At 39.2% G+C, this 18,878-nt stretch overlaps 1 protein-coding gene across 1 annotated transcript in view; it reads right to left on the bottom strand.

Moving 5' to 3' along the window:
* Nucleotides 1-16,439, bottom strand: part of CRPPA (CDP-L-ribitol pyrophosphorylase A) — a 107,978-nt gene extending 91,539 nt beyond the window's left edge. The window contains exons 1-2 of the mRNA XM_042889042.1: nt 16,279-16,439; nt 9,225-9,504 (exon numbers count right to left, since the gene is read on the bottom strand). Of these exons, the coding sequence (XP_042744976.1) occupies nt 9,225-9,504; nt 16,279-16,439 (441 nt within the window). The remainder of the gene's footprint in view (nt 1-9,224; nt 9,505-16,278) is intronic.
* Nucleotides 16,440-18,878: the final 2,439 nt, after the last annotated feature.

The following is an 18,878-nucleotide window of genomic DNA, read 5'->3' as shown; positions in this document are numbered from 1 at the left end:
ACAAGCATATGAATAATACGTATATGAAATATATAAATAGATAAATCTTTAAAATATAGAAAGAGATGTCCTATGTTGCTTTAGTGAAAAAATGAATTAATATTTACACATTTATGGTAAAATAAAATGATCTTAAATAACCTAGACAGCTTTATGAAGACGTCTTGCATTTAAAATGGGCCTATGGATGAATCTATACTTAATGGAATTATTTCTTCCATTCAATACATACTCAAAGATTCATATGAAAGGATTAGATCAGTTTCCTATTTATTATTGTTCTATTACATTTTCAATCTTACGTGAATTTCTTAAATGAAATAGTTGTGAAGTGAATGAGTTGACTTTTTTTCTTACTAAAAATTACACTAATAGATTAAGAAGCCATAATTTTCATTTTGTATCTGAATGGCAACCCCCTAGTATAAGATTTCACTATGCAAACCTCAAGATGTCAGATTATTCCATCTATAATAAGACTCCAGGCTCCTCAAGGAATAAGGTAAAACAATTCAAATGATCATAAATGATAGGCAAGAATAAAGAGCAATGATTATTACTTTTTACTTTATCCTCTCCATTTACTCTTACATATATCTTTTGCAGTCTCACTATATAGGGATTGAGTGTGCCCCTTCTGAGGAAAAAATAAAGTGTACATTCCACCTTCTACTCTGTTCAGTTTTACAGAAACTCATTTTGCATGTTATTTTAAAGTGGGCCATGTAAGGGTTCTAAGTTGTAACTGTAATTCACCACTAGCAAACTTTTTCTTGTTTACACTGCAGTCAATTGAACAGAATTATAAACGCTACTATAAAAAGCAAACAGTTCATCTACAGCAGTTTATAATGAACAGTTATTATACTGTTATATGCTCCAATTTTCATTTTTTTCAGCAGCCACAAAATATCCATACTCTCTTCATAAACAGCAGCTCACTAACCAAACATCCAAGTCTATTCCTATGCTAAGCTCTTGGCAGTCTCTGCTAAGAGAAATTCAGAGGAGGCCTCAATTCACCTCCTCATGCATAATTGACCAGTTGAGATTCCCCTGCTCACAACCTATAGACACTTGAGATCCATTCCCGCCAGTTTTCCTTAGTCTCAGATAGTAATAGTGGCACATAAACAGTGACTCTAAATGTAAAGGAGGTAGACGTTAAAAGATGTCATGTGAACATGATCTCAGCAACTACTTTACTAGAGAAAGTTACTTGAAAGCTTGAAGTTTATTTCCAGGGTAACTTAACTCTATCTAAAAGTAAAAATTACTGTAGTCTTCCAGAAGCTAAAAATTGTGGGATTAAATCACCTTTTTAAAAAAGATTAAATATTAGGCACAGCTATTCTGGCTCTGTTAGTACAATGAAGAAGTGTAACAAAGAAGGGGAGGTTGCAATTTATGTTCCTGACTATGATTCATGTATTTCAGTTGGTTCAGTTGCACTTTTCTTAATGAATGCAATGACTCATCTAAGCCATTGAAATTGCAACTGGGAAATGACAGTTGTTTCTCTCCTTACCAGTGCTTTCCCACTGCCAAACACTACAGTCTGCTAGGACAAAGACTTGAAGTAATTTGCTAACAATACGTTAGTCTCCATTCAACAGAGAAACAAATAAAAGCTTTACTGAGTTCTAACTTCCTATGGGGCCAATAATGCCAAAAGCAATGGAAACATTAGTTGGTTCTGATAGTTACCCATTACTACATACTTGTAAAAAGAATACATTATAGAACTATTTTCCATACAGCAGCAAAACCACAGTAAGACTAGCTAAGGAAAAAAAAAAAAAATCCAAACAGCTTAAGCATAAACACTGTATCATCATTTCAAGCCTCCCATTACCCTTGTGAGGCTATTGTGATTCCATAAAGACTACTGTAAGATGTGGCTCCACATCATTGTATCACTTACAGGATACAATGTAGGAGTTTGGAATTCAAACATTCTGCCTTTTAACAAAGTTAAATTTATATCACTTGCACCTCTGCTGAGGGCACTCAACTTCAAGGAAAAGTGAAAAGCTCTGCCCCTGAGAAGGAACTAACCCACAAACCAGGGCATGCAGGAGCCACCCAGGTGGAAAGCAGCTTTGCAGAAGAGGACCAAGTTGGTCACCAGGCTGAATGAAAGTTAGGAATGTGCCCTGGCACCAAAGAAGACCAACAGTATCTCAGGATGTATTGAGAGTACTGCCAGAAGTCAAGAGGTGATTCTTCCCCTCTACTGAGGACTGATGAGTCCACATCTGAAGTGCTGCGTTAGCTCTGGGCCCCTAGCACAAGAGAGAAATCGGCATAGGGGAGGGTCCAGAGAAAGGCCACAGAGATTATTAAGGTACTGAAGCATCTTTCCTACACAGAAAATCTAAGAAAGCTGGACTGCCTAAGGAAGGGAAGGCTCAAGGATAATCTCATCAATTTATATAAAAATGTGAATGGAGGATGGACAGAAGACAGAGCCAGGCTTTCTTCCATGGTGCCAGTGCCAAGACAAGAGGCGGCAGCCCCATGCTGGAACACATCCAAACATTAGGAAGCACAACTGTACTGTGCAGGTGCCTCAGCACTGGTACAGGGTACTCAAAGATGTCGTGAAGTTCTTGCTCTTTAAATATCTTTGTACAGTTGGAAGAGTAGCATGGTTAGGATGGTACTTAACAGGTGTTATACTTGGGAAGATTATCATGGTGAAAAAAAACCAAGGAAGAAATGTTTACCCATACCTGAGGATCTAGGCTCACAGCAGGAAAACTCCAAAAAGCAGGGATCTCCAGAAAGAGATCCTTCTCCAGTGGTAGAATTTAAATGGGGTCTAGGAGAGGTGCAGCCAGGCTCCACCCCTTCCTTGCCTTCACCTGTGCTCCCACAGCTGCCCCACTCCTTGCCTCAGGTGATCAATCAGTGATTCAGGCCATGGCCCAACATCCCCATACAATCTTCAATAGCTCTGTGTTCAGTATGTGTAAATCCCAAACTAAAAACATGCCACTTTCTCTCAGAAACACCTCTGACTACTAGTACTCATTCCTTTAAACGGTGAGAAATATTTAATTCTCATTTTCCATTAGAACCTAAAGAACAGCTTCCCAAATCTAAGTTTCTTTTTTATAAAATAGATATATACACTCTAAAGGGCTTCCTTTATATTCTACAGTTGTATCAAAATCTTTTATTATTTTTGTACAATAAACGAACGCACACAGATGCAGTAGCAAGTTCATACCTAGGAGTCTTACATCTGGAAACAGTCAATTATTCTATAATCAAATCACAATTCTTCCAGTACTAAGAATTCACTTATTTTAATCATATTGATTATATCCATTCACATGTCCATCTTTCAGCAGGAAAGCTCTCCTTGAATAAAGTGACCCGGACATACTAAAGAAAGCTGTTATATATTTGATTTAGCCTAAAAGAACCATTTCAAGTCTTTTGGAAACATATAACCAATAAATAAAAGTATATCCAAGTATCTTCTTAAACAATAAACTGCATCTTCTAATAACCTACACAATTGACATGGCAGAAAATTACATTTTTATAGTCAGTGTTTGCCTCATCATATCCTCACATTTCTTAAAAGATTTTGACAGTTAAAGAATATGCTTGTTCCTTTTTTATACCTGTGAAGAGGGATCAGATTCCAATGCTAGTTTCTGGAAAATCAAAGTGTGTAACAATGTACTGCAAAAACATGGACTAACAGAGTGCTGGAGATTGGAGGGGACCTCTGGTGGTCATCTGGTCCAACTCCCTTGCTCAAGCAGGGTTTCTACAGCCTGGGAGTTTATCCAGATGGCTTCTGAATATCTCCAAGGAGGAAAACAAACTCAGAAAGCTGCTCTCAATCACTAACTAAACCAAACAGGAAAACAAAAACATGTACTGAAAACAATATACATAGCACAAAAATATCTTGAAAATTATGCAATATTTTGGATTGTCTGAGATGGAAGAATTGTATGAGGGATAAGATACAAGGCCATCTGTAGACAAGACAGGATGTAAGTCCTTTATTTCACTACATATACACAGACAGCTAATTCATGATTCTCAAATATTAAAAAAGTCACAACGCCCTGCTCTAAGGGGTTTCCAAAACTCACTGACTTGAGGGAAATAAAGCCAACTGAATTTGTCAGACACAGTAACTTTACACGTGCCAGTAGACTATGCCTTGATTTTTTTGTACATTCAGAAAAGTTTCAGGGCTACTGAACATATTTTGGTGTTCATAATAGCTAAACTTTTCAAAAGATGTTTTCTTCTAAGATTTTAATATAACATATCTAATACTCATTAATACACATTTTTGCGCTGGCATAAGTCAGAGGTTCCTAAATTCACTCCACCATATATAAATGTTAACATGATGTCATCAGTTCTTGACTCTCCTTTCGCACAAGTGCCTGACAGGACAGAAAGAGATTCCAAAGTACAAGGAAAATTAAATAAAACCAATAGACAATGACTTCAGATGCCCAAGTATGTAAATATGATTCAAACACAATACATCAGATACTGATGCAGCCTTTAGAGGTGGATAAAACTAGTCTCTGATTACAAAACGGACAAATAAAGTGTAAAATATTTCATACGTGATGAATACTGAGTAGATATCAACAAAAAGGTGATTGCTTTTAAAAGAACAAAGAAAGAACAGAGCAGAACTACTCCAACAGTGCACCACTGATGTAAGTATACTAGACTTGATCAGACTCATTACTTATTCACATGCTCCTTTATTCTTTATTTCTGGTGGAGAAAAAGATGTTTTTTGGTTTGCCTTTCACCATACTCTGCTAATGCTAGTTTTATTTTGCTGTCTAACCGGGTGAAAGGCAAGCATGTGTATTTTCTACTCCAGTCTTCCAATACATCAGGACTGATAACCACAGCACTCACTGTGACTAAACTCAGAGGCAAGACACTGAGCACATGTGGCATTCTCCATGCAAAGAACTTACATTACCTGACTGTAAATGTGAATGAGAGCCCATGAGACTGAGTAGCACCATACATTTGTACTGACATTCATGCTTTGTTCAGACCCTTGTTAAATCTGAAAATAAGGACACTTAATAGTTTTGAGAATCCACCTTTTAAGAATGTCATTTGGATTCAGTTCTTTCAAAGAAGTGAGTTATACTTCTATACTTTCAAATATAGCTTGTTAAATACAGTCTTTGACTAAGTCTTTTTTTTTAAAAAAAAAAAAACACTTTCAATAGCATGACTGACAGGTTCCTGTTAGTTTCTGCCTCCCTGTTTCTTTTTTTCCTGTAAGCGCTTTTTTTTTTAGTTGTTTAAAATGCAATGCTGGCAACGAGATATTGCTAGAGGCTTTGGACTAATGCCTTCTGATGATTCCACTTTTCTCAACTTTTACTTGCAATAAAGATTTTTTTTCTAGAAACATTTAGTTTAAATTACAAAATTACCCAAAAACATAAATGGAATATAATTGGTTACAAAGTAATATTTTCAAATAATGGAGGAGTTGTTTGGGCTATTTAAGGCATAATTTATTAGTTCTGAGAGGCTGCACATTTGAATTCCTACAGGCAAATAACAAACTGATTAGTAAGAGTAATAAAGCAATTTATTTGTCTGACAATTGGCAGCTAGAAGTGCAATAATTTACTTGATCAATTGCCATTTTCAAGAACATTAAAGCTTCTCATAATTATGTTATCTATATGGCATGCAGATGAATAACAATACAGCATTATCCTTATTACACTGATTGGTGATTACACTGGTGATTTAATATGATGCTTCTGCCAGGTTTTGTACCTTTCTAAATAAAGAAAACGAAGTAATTACTTTTTTGTACCGAAAGGTTGAGAAATTTATCCTCTTCTAGACATGCAAAGAATTTGATTACAGAAATAATTTAAGATGCTAGCTTCCCTTCATCAAAACCTTTCTGATATTTAGAACAACGCATGGAAGTCTGGAGAAAGAATCTTAGCTTTCCAGTCACGTAACTCTACAAAACTCTATACTGGTCAAGTAAAGATAACCACCTCACTTTTCTGATGGGAAGCTTTGCCTTTTGTTTTTTGTATTTTTGCATTTTTTTTTTTTTTTCCGTAAGATGAAGTTCTCCTCATGCTCACTGACTCAATTTCACTATGGGGTAACATCAGCAGCTAACAAATTATGTAGTCCAGTTCTCCAAACGCCTACCTTCACTGCGTACAGTGACTCTAAGCCAGCACAGGAAGCCACAGCAGAGCCAATAAACACTACACACATTCCTAACACTGTAAAATGGAAAAGATTAAGAAAAATGCATAAGAACACTTTCATTAGATAAGTGATGCCTCAGCAATCTGGATGAAGAAATATTTATTAGTCAGAAGCTCAGATGTACTAAAATATTCTGCCTTGAGAATGTCAATTGAGATTGCCTTGATTCCCTATTGTTTTACTAAAAATATCTTATACCCAATTAAGAACAAAAACAGGGAAAAATATTACATTAAAATTACAAGTTCAAGAAAAATCAAACATGTATATTTTTATAGTTTCCACTAAGAAGTTTTAAAAAAACCACAATGCTCAATGGGATACCACATACCATACATTCATGTAGGCACCTAAACACACACACACACACACACACTCAAAAAACAGTTACTCTCATTTCAACTAATCATCAGTAAAATTAACCCCATTCTTCCACTACTCAAGAATCTCACTTAAAACAGATTTACAAAGGGGATTTATGGATTACATAGTCTTTGGCAGATAATTCTGAAAAGCTATTCTGTGCTAAATGAGAAAGGTCAAAAACCTTGTTAAGATTCTACCAGAATTAAAATTTCAATGACTGGAAACTTACACTCCACATCACTGAAAACTCTTCTATTTTTATTTATATTTCTAAAGAAGCCAACTTACAAAAGCACAAAACAACTGCAAACAAAATATATTTAGATTTCTAACAATGTTCTGTGAGTTCTTACATAATTTAATTATCATAATAAATATTTTAACAAGTGTTACATTCCCTTTTTACACTGTGAACTTTCAGAAAAACTGTACTGCCAATGTTGCAAATCATCTGTCAACTTAAGTTCTACTTCATTTCCTGAAAGAGATGAGCAATGGTAGATTTTCATACCTTTCTAACACTCAAACACTTTTACCTCATTTATTTATTACAAATCTTTTCAGTTCTAAGGGATAGTTAAAGGTCATCTAGTCTAACTCCTCTGCCACACACAGGGGCGCCGACGGCTAGATTAGGTTGCTCAGTGCCCTGTTGAGCCTGACCTTGAACATCTCCACGGATGGGGCTTTCACTACCTCCGGGCAACCTGTTCCAGTGCCTCAAACTCACTTACTGTAAAAAAAAACTTCTTCCTTACATACAATCTAAATCTCCCATTTTAGTTTGAAATCATTTCCCTTTGCCCCACCACAGCCGACCTTGTGAAAGAGTCTGCCCCCTTCTTTCTCATAGCCCCCCTGCAGATATTGAAAAGTCGTGATCAGGTCTCCCTGAAGCCTTCTCTTCTCCAGGTTGAAAAGCCTCAGTTCTCTCAGCCTGTCTTTGCAGGAGAGTTGTTCCACCCCTTGGATCATTTCTGCAGCCCTCCTCTGGATGCACTCCAACAAGTCCTTCCCTGTACCAAGGGCTCTACATTTGGCCACAGTACTCTAGGTGAGATCTCACCAGTGCAGGGCAGAGGGACAGCATCACCTCCCTCAACCTGCTGGCCATGCTTCTTTTGATCCATCTCAGAATACAATCAGATTTTTTTGCTGCAAGGACACATTGCTGGCTCACATTCAGTTGACCATCCACCAGTACCTCTACGTTCTTCTCGGCAGAGCTGTGCTGTATCCTTTTGTCCCCCAGCTAGTATTGATAGTTGGGTGTTGCCACAACCCAGGTGTAAGACCCAGACTTTGTTGAACTTCATGAGTTTCTCTGCTTGAGCCTTTTGTAACATGAAAGAAAGTGCAGCAATGACAGCAGAGTAGCAAGGTCCTAGGTTGCAGCAAGTGAAAGTTTGCTCAAATGCAACAGCTGTGGATGCAGAAATAAACAAAAGAAGCTGCTTACCTTCAGAAGGCCTTAGGCATGCAGGGCTCTCCAGCAAGATACCCTTGCCTCCACTGCCAACTCTTAATTGAGGTCTGGGAAGAAGCGGATCCTGGCTCCACCCTTTCAGTCACTCAAGTGTACTGCATGCACCTGAGCTCCCCTGCACTGGCCTCGCCTTCCTACCAGGTGCTCAATCACAGCTCAGGTCATGACTTAGCATTCTGCTACACCTTTCTAGGTCTCTCTGAATGGCATCCTGTCCTTCAGGCACATCATCCGCACCACACAGCTTGGTGTTACACACAAAAACTTCCTGAAGGGGAACTCAATTCCACTATCAACGTCATTGATGGAGATATTTCAGAGCACTGGTCCCAGTACAAACCTCTCATCACTGATCTCTATTCAGACATTGATCCATTGACCATTCACTCTCTGGGTGTGACCCAGGTGCAAGATCTGCATTTGGATTTGTTGAACATCATGAGTTTTACTTAGGCCCACTGCTCAAGCCTGTCTAGTTCCCTCTGGATGGCATCCCATCCCTCTGGTGTCAACTGCACCCCACAGCTTGGCATTATCAGCAAACTTGCTGAGGGTGCACACCCTGCTATCTATATCATTGATGAAGATATTCAAGTGTATTGGCACACATATCAACCATTGGGGAACACCCCTCATCACTGATCTCCATTCAGACACTGAACCATTGACCACCACTCTCTGTACTCAATCATGCAGCCAGCTGATAACAAATTGTATAAATAATGCTGTGGCTACATCATGAGTTATATCTATCTGTTTTCCTCAGTCAGTTAATTCACTAAGTCCGCTTGCTGGTAATGCCTTTAACAATTTGACCATTCTACTTACATAACATACAACTTCTACAAGTTACTGATTAATTCATTATCCTAATAGTCTCTATGACAATAATTATTTTTCCATGACAGGTAATCTTTGAGGCATTCAAAAATGTCACCCCCTTCCTATCTCATTTCTCTGCATAACAAGGATTCTGAATCTGAAATGTATAGTACATAATACATTAATGCAATTCCAAGAGAAATCCTTGTTTTACTATCATGAGTTTCTGTTGTATATTACGTAAGAGCCTCGCAGAGTTGCTTTGCTGTATAGTACATACCCCGTGTTCTTTAGCAGCCATCACCACTTTTAGAAGAATATCTTCTTCAACAAATGGTCTCACAGCATCATGGATAATCACTACTTCTGGTTTCTGGAGCAGATGGTTCGAAAATTCATTCTCTGAAAATAACTTCAGTCCATTGAAAATTGATCGGTGACGAGTTGTTCCTCCTTCTGTAACAGTAACTCTTTTGTGGCCATATTTTTCAATGATAGACTTCATTGTTTCAATATTTTCAGGAGAGACCACCACAATAATGTCAGATATCCAGCTCACCCTAGAAAAAACAGTATAAAAACAGAGAATTAATGACTGAAGACATCTCCATGAGATAAAGAAATTCATACTGGAAGAAATTGAAGCTGACTAAATAATCTGTCAATATACTCAAGTACATATTTATTCATGTATTAGCATACAATCCCTAAAGAGAGAGCAGAGCTACATAAGAGGATTTCCACTGATACATGGATGTCAACCAAAGTAAGTGGAATCCTGGGGAGGACTTCCTTTCAGCAAGCAGTTTGCAGAAATAAAAACTTCAGACAACTCTTTGAAAAGACTTCAAAAAAGCTCTTATTCAAGCCTCACTCCTAGCCTCAAGTTGTACTTCTAAAACAATCAGCTACAGTCTATTACTTTAGTTCCCTCTAAAATATAGCCTTGGATCAACTGGTACATCCTGGGATTTGGAATATTCTCAGTTCTAATGTTGAGTACATATGTACAATTGAATAAGAGCAAGGAAGCAAGAGATTCAAGAAAAACTCTGAAACAAAGGTCACTATGAAGACAGGACTGACCAAGAATATAGATAGATTGCAAATAATAAAAATTATAACACTTGAGTATTGACACAAAACACGCTGATAGTTTGAGAATATGTACACGTGCAAAGGCTTCCACTCTACAAAGCTACTGAAATGTGAACACGGTTATGGTAGATACCACTACCATAACATAAAAGCATGTTTTTAAAATCAAGTTCTTAATGATAGCATCAGCCTACCCTTTAAACAGGTGTGGGGAGTGAAGAATCCACAAGATTAAATCCAAACATTACTGAAGTTAGCCTGAGATCACACTTGTGTCAGAGTACCCAAGAATACAAAGTAAAGTCACATGCATCATATCCTACATCAAAATACTGCAAATCACCACTTAAATGCAGCTATTTGATTCTTTTATATACTAAATAATATGTAGAGGGCATCAAAAAAAGGATTTCAAATTATTTCTTTCTCCACAGAGAACAGTGTAAGTTTTTGCTCGTTTTTGTTTTTTCTATTATGACTGACAAATTCATCAGGTAAACAATGATTTCAAGAAAATTCACTATCTGTAATACTTATGGGGAGCCTACACACTCAGCTCTGAAGGAGGAGAAACAGTTATGATATATTCTTACTAGTAAAACTAGTAAAGCTATTGAGATTAATTTTACAGACACAAGATGCACTAAAGCACTAAATACTTGCAGTATTTAGCAATAGTGAAAAATGTATTGTTCTTTAGGAATACAAATGCTCAATCCATTGTTTTCTGCAATAAAGCCTAAGAAGGCAATACCTAGGAATTACCTTCATTCCAAAAGCAAGTCATATGTGATACAAACCACTTTCCTGGAATTAGTGAAACACAGCATCTTCAACCTTTTGTACATTTTGTGGGGTTTTTGGGGGGAATAACAGAATTCCAGGAAAAATTATTTTAATGAATTTTAAAATAACTACTAAAAATGAAATAAGCTTCAGTGTTGCTAGACTTTTTTTAAAAAGAAAAGTATTTGTTCTTACATTCTTTTATTATAACAAAGGCAGAAAATACAGCCAAACCAACATATTCTCAGCATTTCTTAAGTATTGAAGTTGTGTAAATGTAAAACACAAAGTCATATGGTTTCAAGTTTCATTTCGACTTGTCACTCACCACAGGTTCATCAAAAGGTTTGCAACTCTCTGAAATGAATACTGGCACAGTCCTACACACTGAGCCACAAAATTTAACACTTCTGCATGACTTCAACTCCAGACTAGGGCAGACTAATTGAATTCATCTCAGTTCGTCTTTTGACTATAGAGAATCAGGAATTTAAATACAGCAAACTCAAGAAGAGCGATTTCACACTAAGCAGAAATCAGAGCTGTGCACTCCTCTTTGCAGAACAGCCACAGAACAACAGAGTAGAGTAGGCATTCTGCACATCCACCAGTGGTGGCTGAAGGACACCGACATTTCCATTCTGGACTCAAAGAAAACAGATTATAGTGCAACTGAGCAGTACATAGCATCTTCTGAGAGCTAGAGAGGCTAGCCTGTGATAGATCTATCCATGCACAGAGGGGCTGGAATGACTCAAGGCCTTCAGTGGTACAGTACACTGGGAACTGACAGGATGCGGTCAGAGCTCCACCCTGTGTCTGCATAAACACATTTATAAACCCAAGCCTGTCCTCAAATTCATTCTGAATTTATGTCCTATCATTAGATCTAGGATTTAGAGATGCAATATATTCCTCTACAACTACACAGGAATCCTCTGGATTGATTAGATGGAAAACCAGTTTGTGCTTTGAAGCCTAAGTGCCCCATCAAAACTGACTTACAGAATTCATGAAACATACCAGTACAGTAAGATATGCTAGAAATTTAACATGCATGATTACTGTATATCACACCAAGATGGTTATACCTGTCAAGATATGCCTATGGAAATGTTGTAAAGTGACCTAATGAAGTAGAAAAACATCAGTCCAGAGCCAATCTGACAGCAAAGTGATCTTTCTTTCCATTAATTTCACACTATTCTCTTCATAAAGATTTCATACTAAAATAACAAGCTCAAAATCCACTGAAAAGGTAAATGCCTTTTCTGTCTTACAGCTATAATATAAAACCATGAAAAAACCTGCAGCCTGATAAAACAATCTTTAAAGACAATCAGCACAAGGCATGGAAGAGATCAAAATAAGGTATCCATTAACAAACAACAAATACAGGACTGTAATGCTTCCATACAGCATAAGCTGTACTTTTAAAGTGGAAAACTGCATCTCACCAAATGAAACAAAAGCAACAACTTCAGACATAACCACTTTATAACTGTCTCGGGAAGACCTCAATATTACCACAAGGAGAAAAATGGAAGCAAAAAGGACTTATGTTTGTCTCCTGAGACTGTCCTTCTGGTCATCACCTACTGAAGTCTAAAGGATCAGTCACTGCTTAGCTGCTTAGGGGTATTGCTTCAGTAAATTACAAATGACATGTATTCATACTAGCTGATGTATAACTCAAACTAAAGGAGCTCCGTAACCCAGCAACAGTTTGAGCTATTACATGGTTTTGCAGCAATCCACAGAGTTACTTTATAAGCAGCAGGCTCAGGGACAAATGTGACTTTGAGGTTTAACCCTTTATTAATTTACTCAGATATAAACCAGTGCCAAGAGCCTTAAATCCTCAACTTTTCTGCAACTGCAGACAGCAGCAACTCACTTCACACTAAATCTCATGATATGGGCAGCTGTGTCAGAGAAACAAGGCCAGAGCCAGGCAGTCACTGCTGAGATGGTTCTAGGACTTGGAATACAATCTTTCACCACGATAAAAACTCTTCAGATGTAGAAGACAACTATTATGTTACTTCTGCTGATCTTACTATTTAAGCATCACATGAAAAAAAGAGCTTTCAGGAACAGAACACACAGGAAGAATGAAAGCACTTTTTTCTCTTACTTTTTTCCCCAAATCTCTGTAAATTTTATTATAACTTTACTCATAGAGGAAAAACATATGCATTTTTACAGTCCAATATGGAAGCAGGAAGAACTCTGAAGCATGAGAAGCTTCATGGACATTTCAAGAAGTTTCAAGAAAATTTTAAGCACCTTGTATGAAGTTGATACCCACCTTTTTCCTGAAGGACTAAATTGGCATTCCTTATTGCCCAGGAAAGACAAAGACATGTTTTCAAAGAGCTTAAATAACTTGACTATTTGCTATCATTATTTTTTCTACCATAAGCAATTTCAAGAGTAACTTGAACAAACAGTTATATTAAGCCAGATATATTTAACAAAAAATGCAGTTGTGTGACCTGGAGAGACAGGGAGCATACACCAGCCAAGCAGAAAAAAAAGATACTTGGCAAACAAACTGTAGAAGACACTTCCGAAGAGGTGATTATTTTGAAGCTTCCCTCAGGTGATGTTTTTTTGACATCAATCCACCTGCTTCATGAGACTACACTGCAACAAACAAAGCTGTCTGAACCCCTTATGGAAAATTTTTATTCCGCCAGTAAATATGCTAACTCTGCTTTTCTCTTTCATAACTTCTCACTGTACTTCCAGTGACTGCTGAATTATGAGCACAGGAAGAATAACAGCAGCTTACTTGTCCCACATTTTTATACCAACCTTTACCCCATTCTTTTTATCTTCTCTGTAGCTTTAGTAAAATTCCTCAATAGTGCACAGACAGAGCTGAGATTCCTCCCTACATTAGGAAAGGAATTGGGAACGTTCTACTCCAAAAAAAAAAAAAAAATCCACAAGAAAATTAAAACAAAGGAAGAATATATACAGAAGCAGAAAGGAGACTACAGTCCTGTTGGACTTCATGCAAAAGCCTGGTATAGTTCAACAGAAGCAGAAACAAATTCAACGGGAAAAAAAAAGATAGACATTTCCGTAATACACTTAATCTTTTTAACCCCAGTAGGACCTTACCTTCCTACCAATGCCACTGTATAGTTAATAAAAAACGATCCTTCCTCCTTACAGTTTTTTTTCCTCATCTCCTCTTCCTAAGGGCATTATCTTTATTATTGGCAAGCCAACCTTTTACATTCCATGATTCTATACAACAGGAAGCAATACTTAGTTATTCATTCATGTCTGCTCTTGTCAGACAGTTTTTCTACATCAATACTGAAGATGCTCTCTCCTTTTAGCTGCGTTAAAATCTTTTTTCTCATAATTTTTAAAAAGGGCATGAAAATCGGCTGCAAACTCTTGGTTTGCTCATGTATTTCTGTCTGTACATTGTTTAAATGCTTAAAAAGAGCTACAGTAGCTGAGACAACCGGAAGCCCAAAAAACAGTTGTTGTATGTTAATGAGTAAATGATTTATCCAATTACAGCAGGTAAACAATAGACAGCAGGAGATAGCATCAAGCTAAACACAGAAAATCTGCTTCTTCCAGGTTTTGTGACAAACTGCAGTTCCTCAGTGTTACTTTTTTTGAGCTCCATTCACAGAGTAAGAAAGAAGTCCTCCTCTGCAGTCAGAAACAACGGAGCAGATGAGTCATTCCAAGCTTTAGATTGTATCTGTTCCCAACTCCCCATACACACACATAGCAGGCAACGCTCTAATTCAGTGCAGAGATGGCAGAAAGCTCTGCCTGAGACAAGACTGGCACCAGTTACTACACTCTTAAAGCCAGGAGAAAGCACTACAGTATTACTCACACAATCAAGTTTGGATCACATTCCTGGTTGGACTGTACAACTCGAATTCACTCTAATTTTTTTCAGCTTCAGGACATAACTATAATACTGTTACTCAAAGAATTGTTATTTTCCCAGAGCTTACAGGCAGAAGAAACTAAAAGGTCCGGTTTGTTTTTTTTTTTTGAATAAGTGTTTTATCTTCCTATGAATATCGTTTACTTCCCAAAACACCACTCTGTTCTCTTTTCCAGGTCTCCAAAATAGAGGATATTCTTCTCTGCAGATTTCCATGACATTTTGGCAGAAGCTACAGCTGTGACAAGCTTTGGACTGGAAGTTTTGCTTTCTGATGTGTTTAGCTTTGTGACTGAGTGCTACTGAAAATTAAAGAAAAGAAGCAATATTCTTTCATAAAGTAACAAGTGACCCGAGGGAAGCCTCCCTGTGTGGGAATGGAAAAAAAAGTCCCAGTTTTGATGTTCCACAAGCTTCCATAAGTTCATAACTTTGAGAGATGTCAGCAATTCCATGTCTTTTCACCACCTTCCCCTCCTCCCTATTTCTTCTCTCTAAAAACAAAAGGTTTGTTTTCCTACAAGTTACTGCAAAACATCCAAAACACATCTGACACTCCACTATCTGCAGTGTTTCAAATGACTCTAGATACGTGACTTACACTATGTTAACATTTAACAACATATTAATTGTCAACCCCATGCCTACAACTCAGTTTTTTTTGTTTGTTTGTTTGTTTGTTTTTTTTTAAAGTAAGACCAGATTGCTAAGATACCCTATTGCTTGAAATCTTTGCTCCAGTGTAAACATAGAAAAGTCACACAGGCAGCCTCCTGCTATGGTACTAACTTCTAGCCTGGTAACCATAACTGCCAAAGATGCAGTTCAGTCCCTATTGGTCAGGGCATTGCACCACGGAATGTAGTGGTGAAGTGCAGTGATATAGACAATGATCTATTTATCAGTTTTTCCCAGTTTGATATTTTTCAAGGCCTTTGGATTACACTGATCCCACCTGCAATAGATGAAGCAGGTGAGACCTCTCATTGAGACTGGAAAGCAGCGAGACTACATCCAAGTGCCACGGTAGGTTTGTAGCTCATCAAACTGGCCAATACAGTTGCACAAGCCAAGCATCAAGGCTACGTGCATTAAACAGAAGCTTCAGCAGCTGAAGAACGCTGTGCAGCTTCAAGATGATGATGTAGGGGACCATGAGACATACTGAATTTCAGTCCAGGGGCCTCACCAGGCTTTGGAAGCACACAGCTCTCCTCAGCTGAGCCCTCCTACCGTCAGCTCCGAACAGCCACGTGCACGCCGGCCTGGGTGCTTTCAGCCGCTCTATAATTTACTGAGCCTTTTAGCAGGACAAGGAGGGAGGCAGGCACTACCGAAACGCAAAAGCAAAGCCTGCAAGGGGCAGACCTCAGTGAGACCCAGCTGTGCGGCCCCCACGGCTGCCCGCAGAAGGCCGGGAAGAGCCGGCGCTCAGGCCTGAAGAGAGGGAGGCGGGGGAAGGAAAGAGAAGGCCAGCGGGGAGCGGGAAGGGACGGCGCTGCGCCTGCCTCATTACCTCTCCACGGCCCGCACTGTGTAGCTGACGAGCGGCCTCCCCTGCACGGTGCAGAACTGCTTGGGGGTGGCACCGCCCAGGCGCTCACCGCTCCCGCCCGCGGGTAGCACCGCCGCCACCGCCTTCACCGCGGGCCCGGCCTCGCAGCCGCCGGGCTCCATCGCCGCTCCTCGCCCCTCCGCCCGCCCCCCAGCAGCCAGAGCTCGACCGGCACGGCGCGACCGCCCGCGTCGTTTATTTGTCCGCAACGCCCGCAATCCAAATAATCTAGCGCGCGCCCGCCCGCCTCCAGCGGCGACCAGGCCCCACTCCTCGCCCACCCCGCGTTACGCGAGGTTACGCGAGGCTCCGCGGGCCCAGGCGGCCCCACAGTGCGCATCTCAAGCTCGGTGCAGGGAAAGAAGGAAAGGCGCCCGCCCGCACCGACACGCTGAAAGGGTGCAAATAGCATAAAGCAGGGGTAGTTGCCGTTGCCCCTTTAAATGCGCAGTGAGCGGGTAGTTCCCCGCAGCGCATGCGCGGCCGGGCTGCTCCCACCTGCGGCGGGCCCCGGTGGGCGGTGCTGGCTGCAAGGAAGGCGCCTCGCCCGCAGGCTTGGGTGGAGCGGCTGCAGATGGCGGGAAGTCTCTGCTAGCCCAGTGGACCAGCTCTGCTTCTTCCAGGGGATGAGCACAGGGCACCAAGCTCTTATGCTTAGACGTTATAGACAGGAAAAAAAAAAAAAAAAAAAAAAGCATCGGTCTTATATGCAGATAATACTAAAAACAGCCAGAGGCTTCAGGGTTTGTAGGTCTGTTTTGATCTAGCCTTCATATTTTTGAGGTGCTGCCTTGCTGGCAGCTTTTCATGTTTCTCTGAGTTGTGTCAAGAGGAACCTAAGTAGAACATAAATGTAGTCTTCTGTGAGGGAAGTCAGGCTGAACAGTCTGGGGAAAAAGAAGAAAAAAAAACTGCATAAATGGCAGGTTGTGATATGCCAGGTGGGCTGCTTTGCCAGGGTCAGTTTTGAGTTAGGGTAAAATGATGGTATGAGATTGCAGAGGCATCTTAAGCAGGAGTCATTCAGTGGAAATGAAGTGATGCCTGTTAGCAAGAGGAGAATTCACTGTCGTCTTTGATTCCTACAGAAGTAGGGGGGTCATGAAAAATTGTGCAATGCAATGGAAACATAACATGCTTTGCATGCAGAGGTGTTCTGACAGTTGAGACAGAGAACAGAAATCATGTCAACTAGCACCATGCAATGGAACATGGGAGGGACTGATGGCAAACAAAGAAAATAGACATACAAAAGAAGGGAAGGAATGTGTGTGCTGAAGAACTTCTGGGATAGAGACCCCCTGCGTTGCTGAAAACACTGACTGAAAGCTGAGCTGACAACTTGTGGTCTAAACTTCAGGACTGTTACTCTTGCAGGATTTTAGAAAATCCTTAGCTGAGGAACTGTAACCACCTGTTGCTTTTCACTTTTGGTGGGTTTCATATTTTCTCATCTTTGAAAATGTCTTTCTCTACAGCTAATTCTGAAGTGATTACATCTGTTTGTATGTTTTCTCTTTACAGAACTTTGGAATTTGTTTGGACTCTTCTCCTCTGTGCAGATTGCCATGCATTCAGCATCGCTTCTTTGTTATCAGATAGCCCAAATGAAATTTTCTTCTTGAGGTAGGCTTATCCAGTATTTATGCTCATCACACAGTTACGTTATTATGAGTTCTTTTCTTGCAGCTGTTCTATGCAAACACATTTATGGCAGGTTTTTATGCAACATTCCCACTTTTTTTTTTTTTTTATAGCAGACATTCTGAATTCCTGACCCATGTCTTCATACCTCAGTTTATGAAGAGGCATGGTTGTTACTCTAGGCAGGTATAACTGATCTAGCAGATTTTTTTCTTGTTTCTATTGCTGTCATCAGCAAAGTAAGCTCATGACTCCTCCCACTGTACATCAGTTCTGAAGAGTAAGGAAGGACTTTCCCTAGCAAAGAATCCCTTTCAGAATTATTTTCTCCTTCTTAAAATTCTGATTTTGAACTTCTTCCTCTATTCCAACAGTCTGTTTTATCTTGTCTTGCCCAGGAAGTTTTCCCCCATTTTGTTTCTTTCATGTTTATTAATTTATTCTGTCAAACTTAAAGAGCCAGTGGAAATTCAGGACAGAAGACCAAATGAAAAAGTTGGTTCTGTTCTCGTTCTGAAGTCCATTTGCTTTATTATGTTAGGTGGATGGGGCTTGATCTATCCTGAAGAAACTATCTCTTGTGCAGGGCAAGAGTTTTTATGTTCATTTTCTAACATGTATTTTTTAACTTCTCTAGGTAGCTTGTTAAGTATGAAACCTCTCTGCTTCTACCTTTCAAACCTTCAAATTGAGCTATTTTAGTAGTGAAGAAAGCCTGCTCTCCTCATCCTTGTCTCAGGAATAGTTGTGACAAAGAACATGTCCTTAGATGTAATGTCAAAATTGTAGGAGATGGAAATGCTAAATAAGTTAGTGCCTTGGATATTGGCTTTAATATTCTGGTCTGAGAGGTACCTCAGATTTATTTGTAATCAGGAATTAGTACTTTTGTTCTGGATTGACAGCGCAATCCAGAA

This window comes from Lagopus leucura, unplaced genomic scaffold, assembly GCF_019238085.1.
Source record: "Lagopus leucura isolate 7727_CA_CO unplaced genomic scaffold, USGS_WTPT01 Super-Scaffold_100157, whole genome shotgun sequence".
Taxonomy (NCBI): Eukaryota; Metazoa; Chordata; class Aves; order Galliformes; family Phasianidae; genus Lagopus; species Lagopus leucura.
Note: the sequence above shows the minus strand (reverse complement) of the source record. Positions and strands in the feature narration are given on the sequence as shown.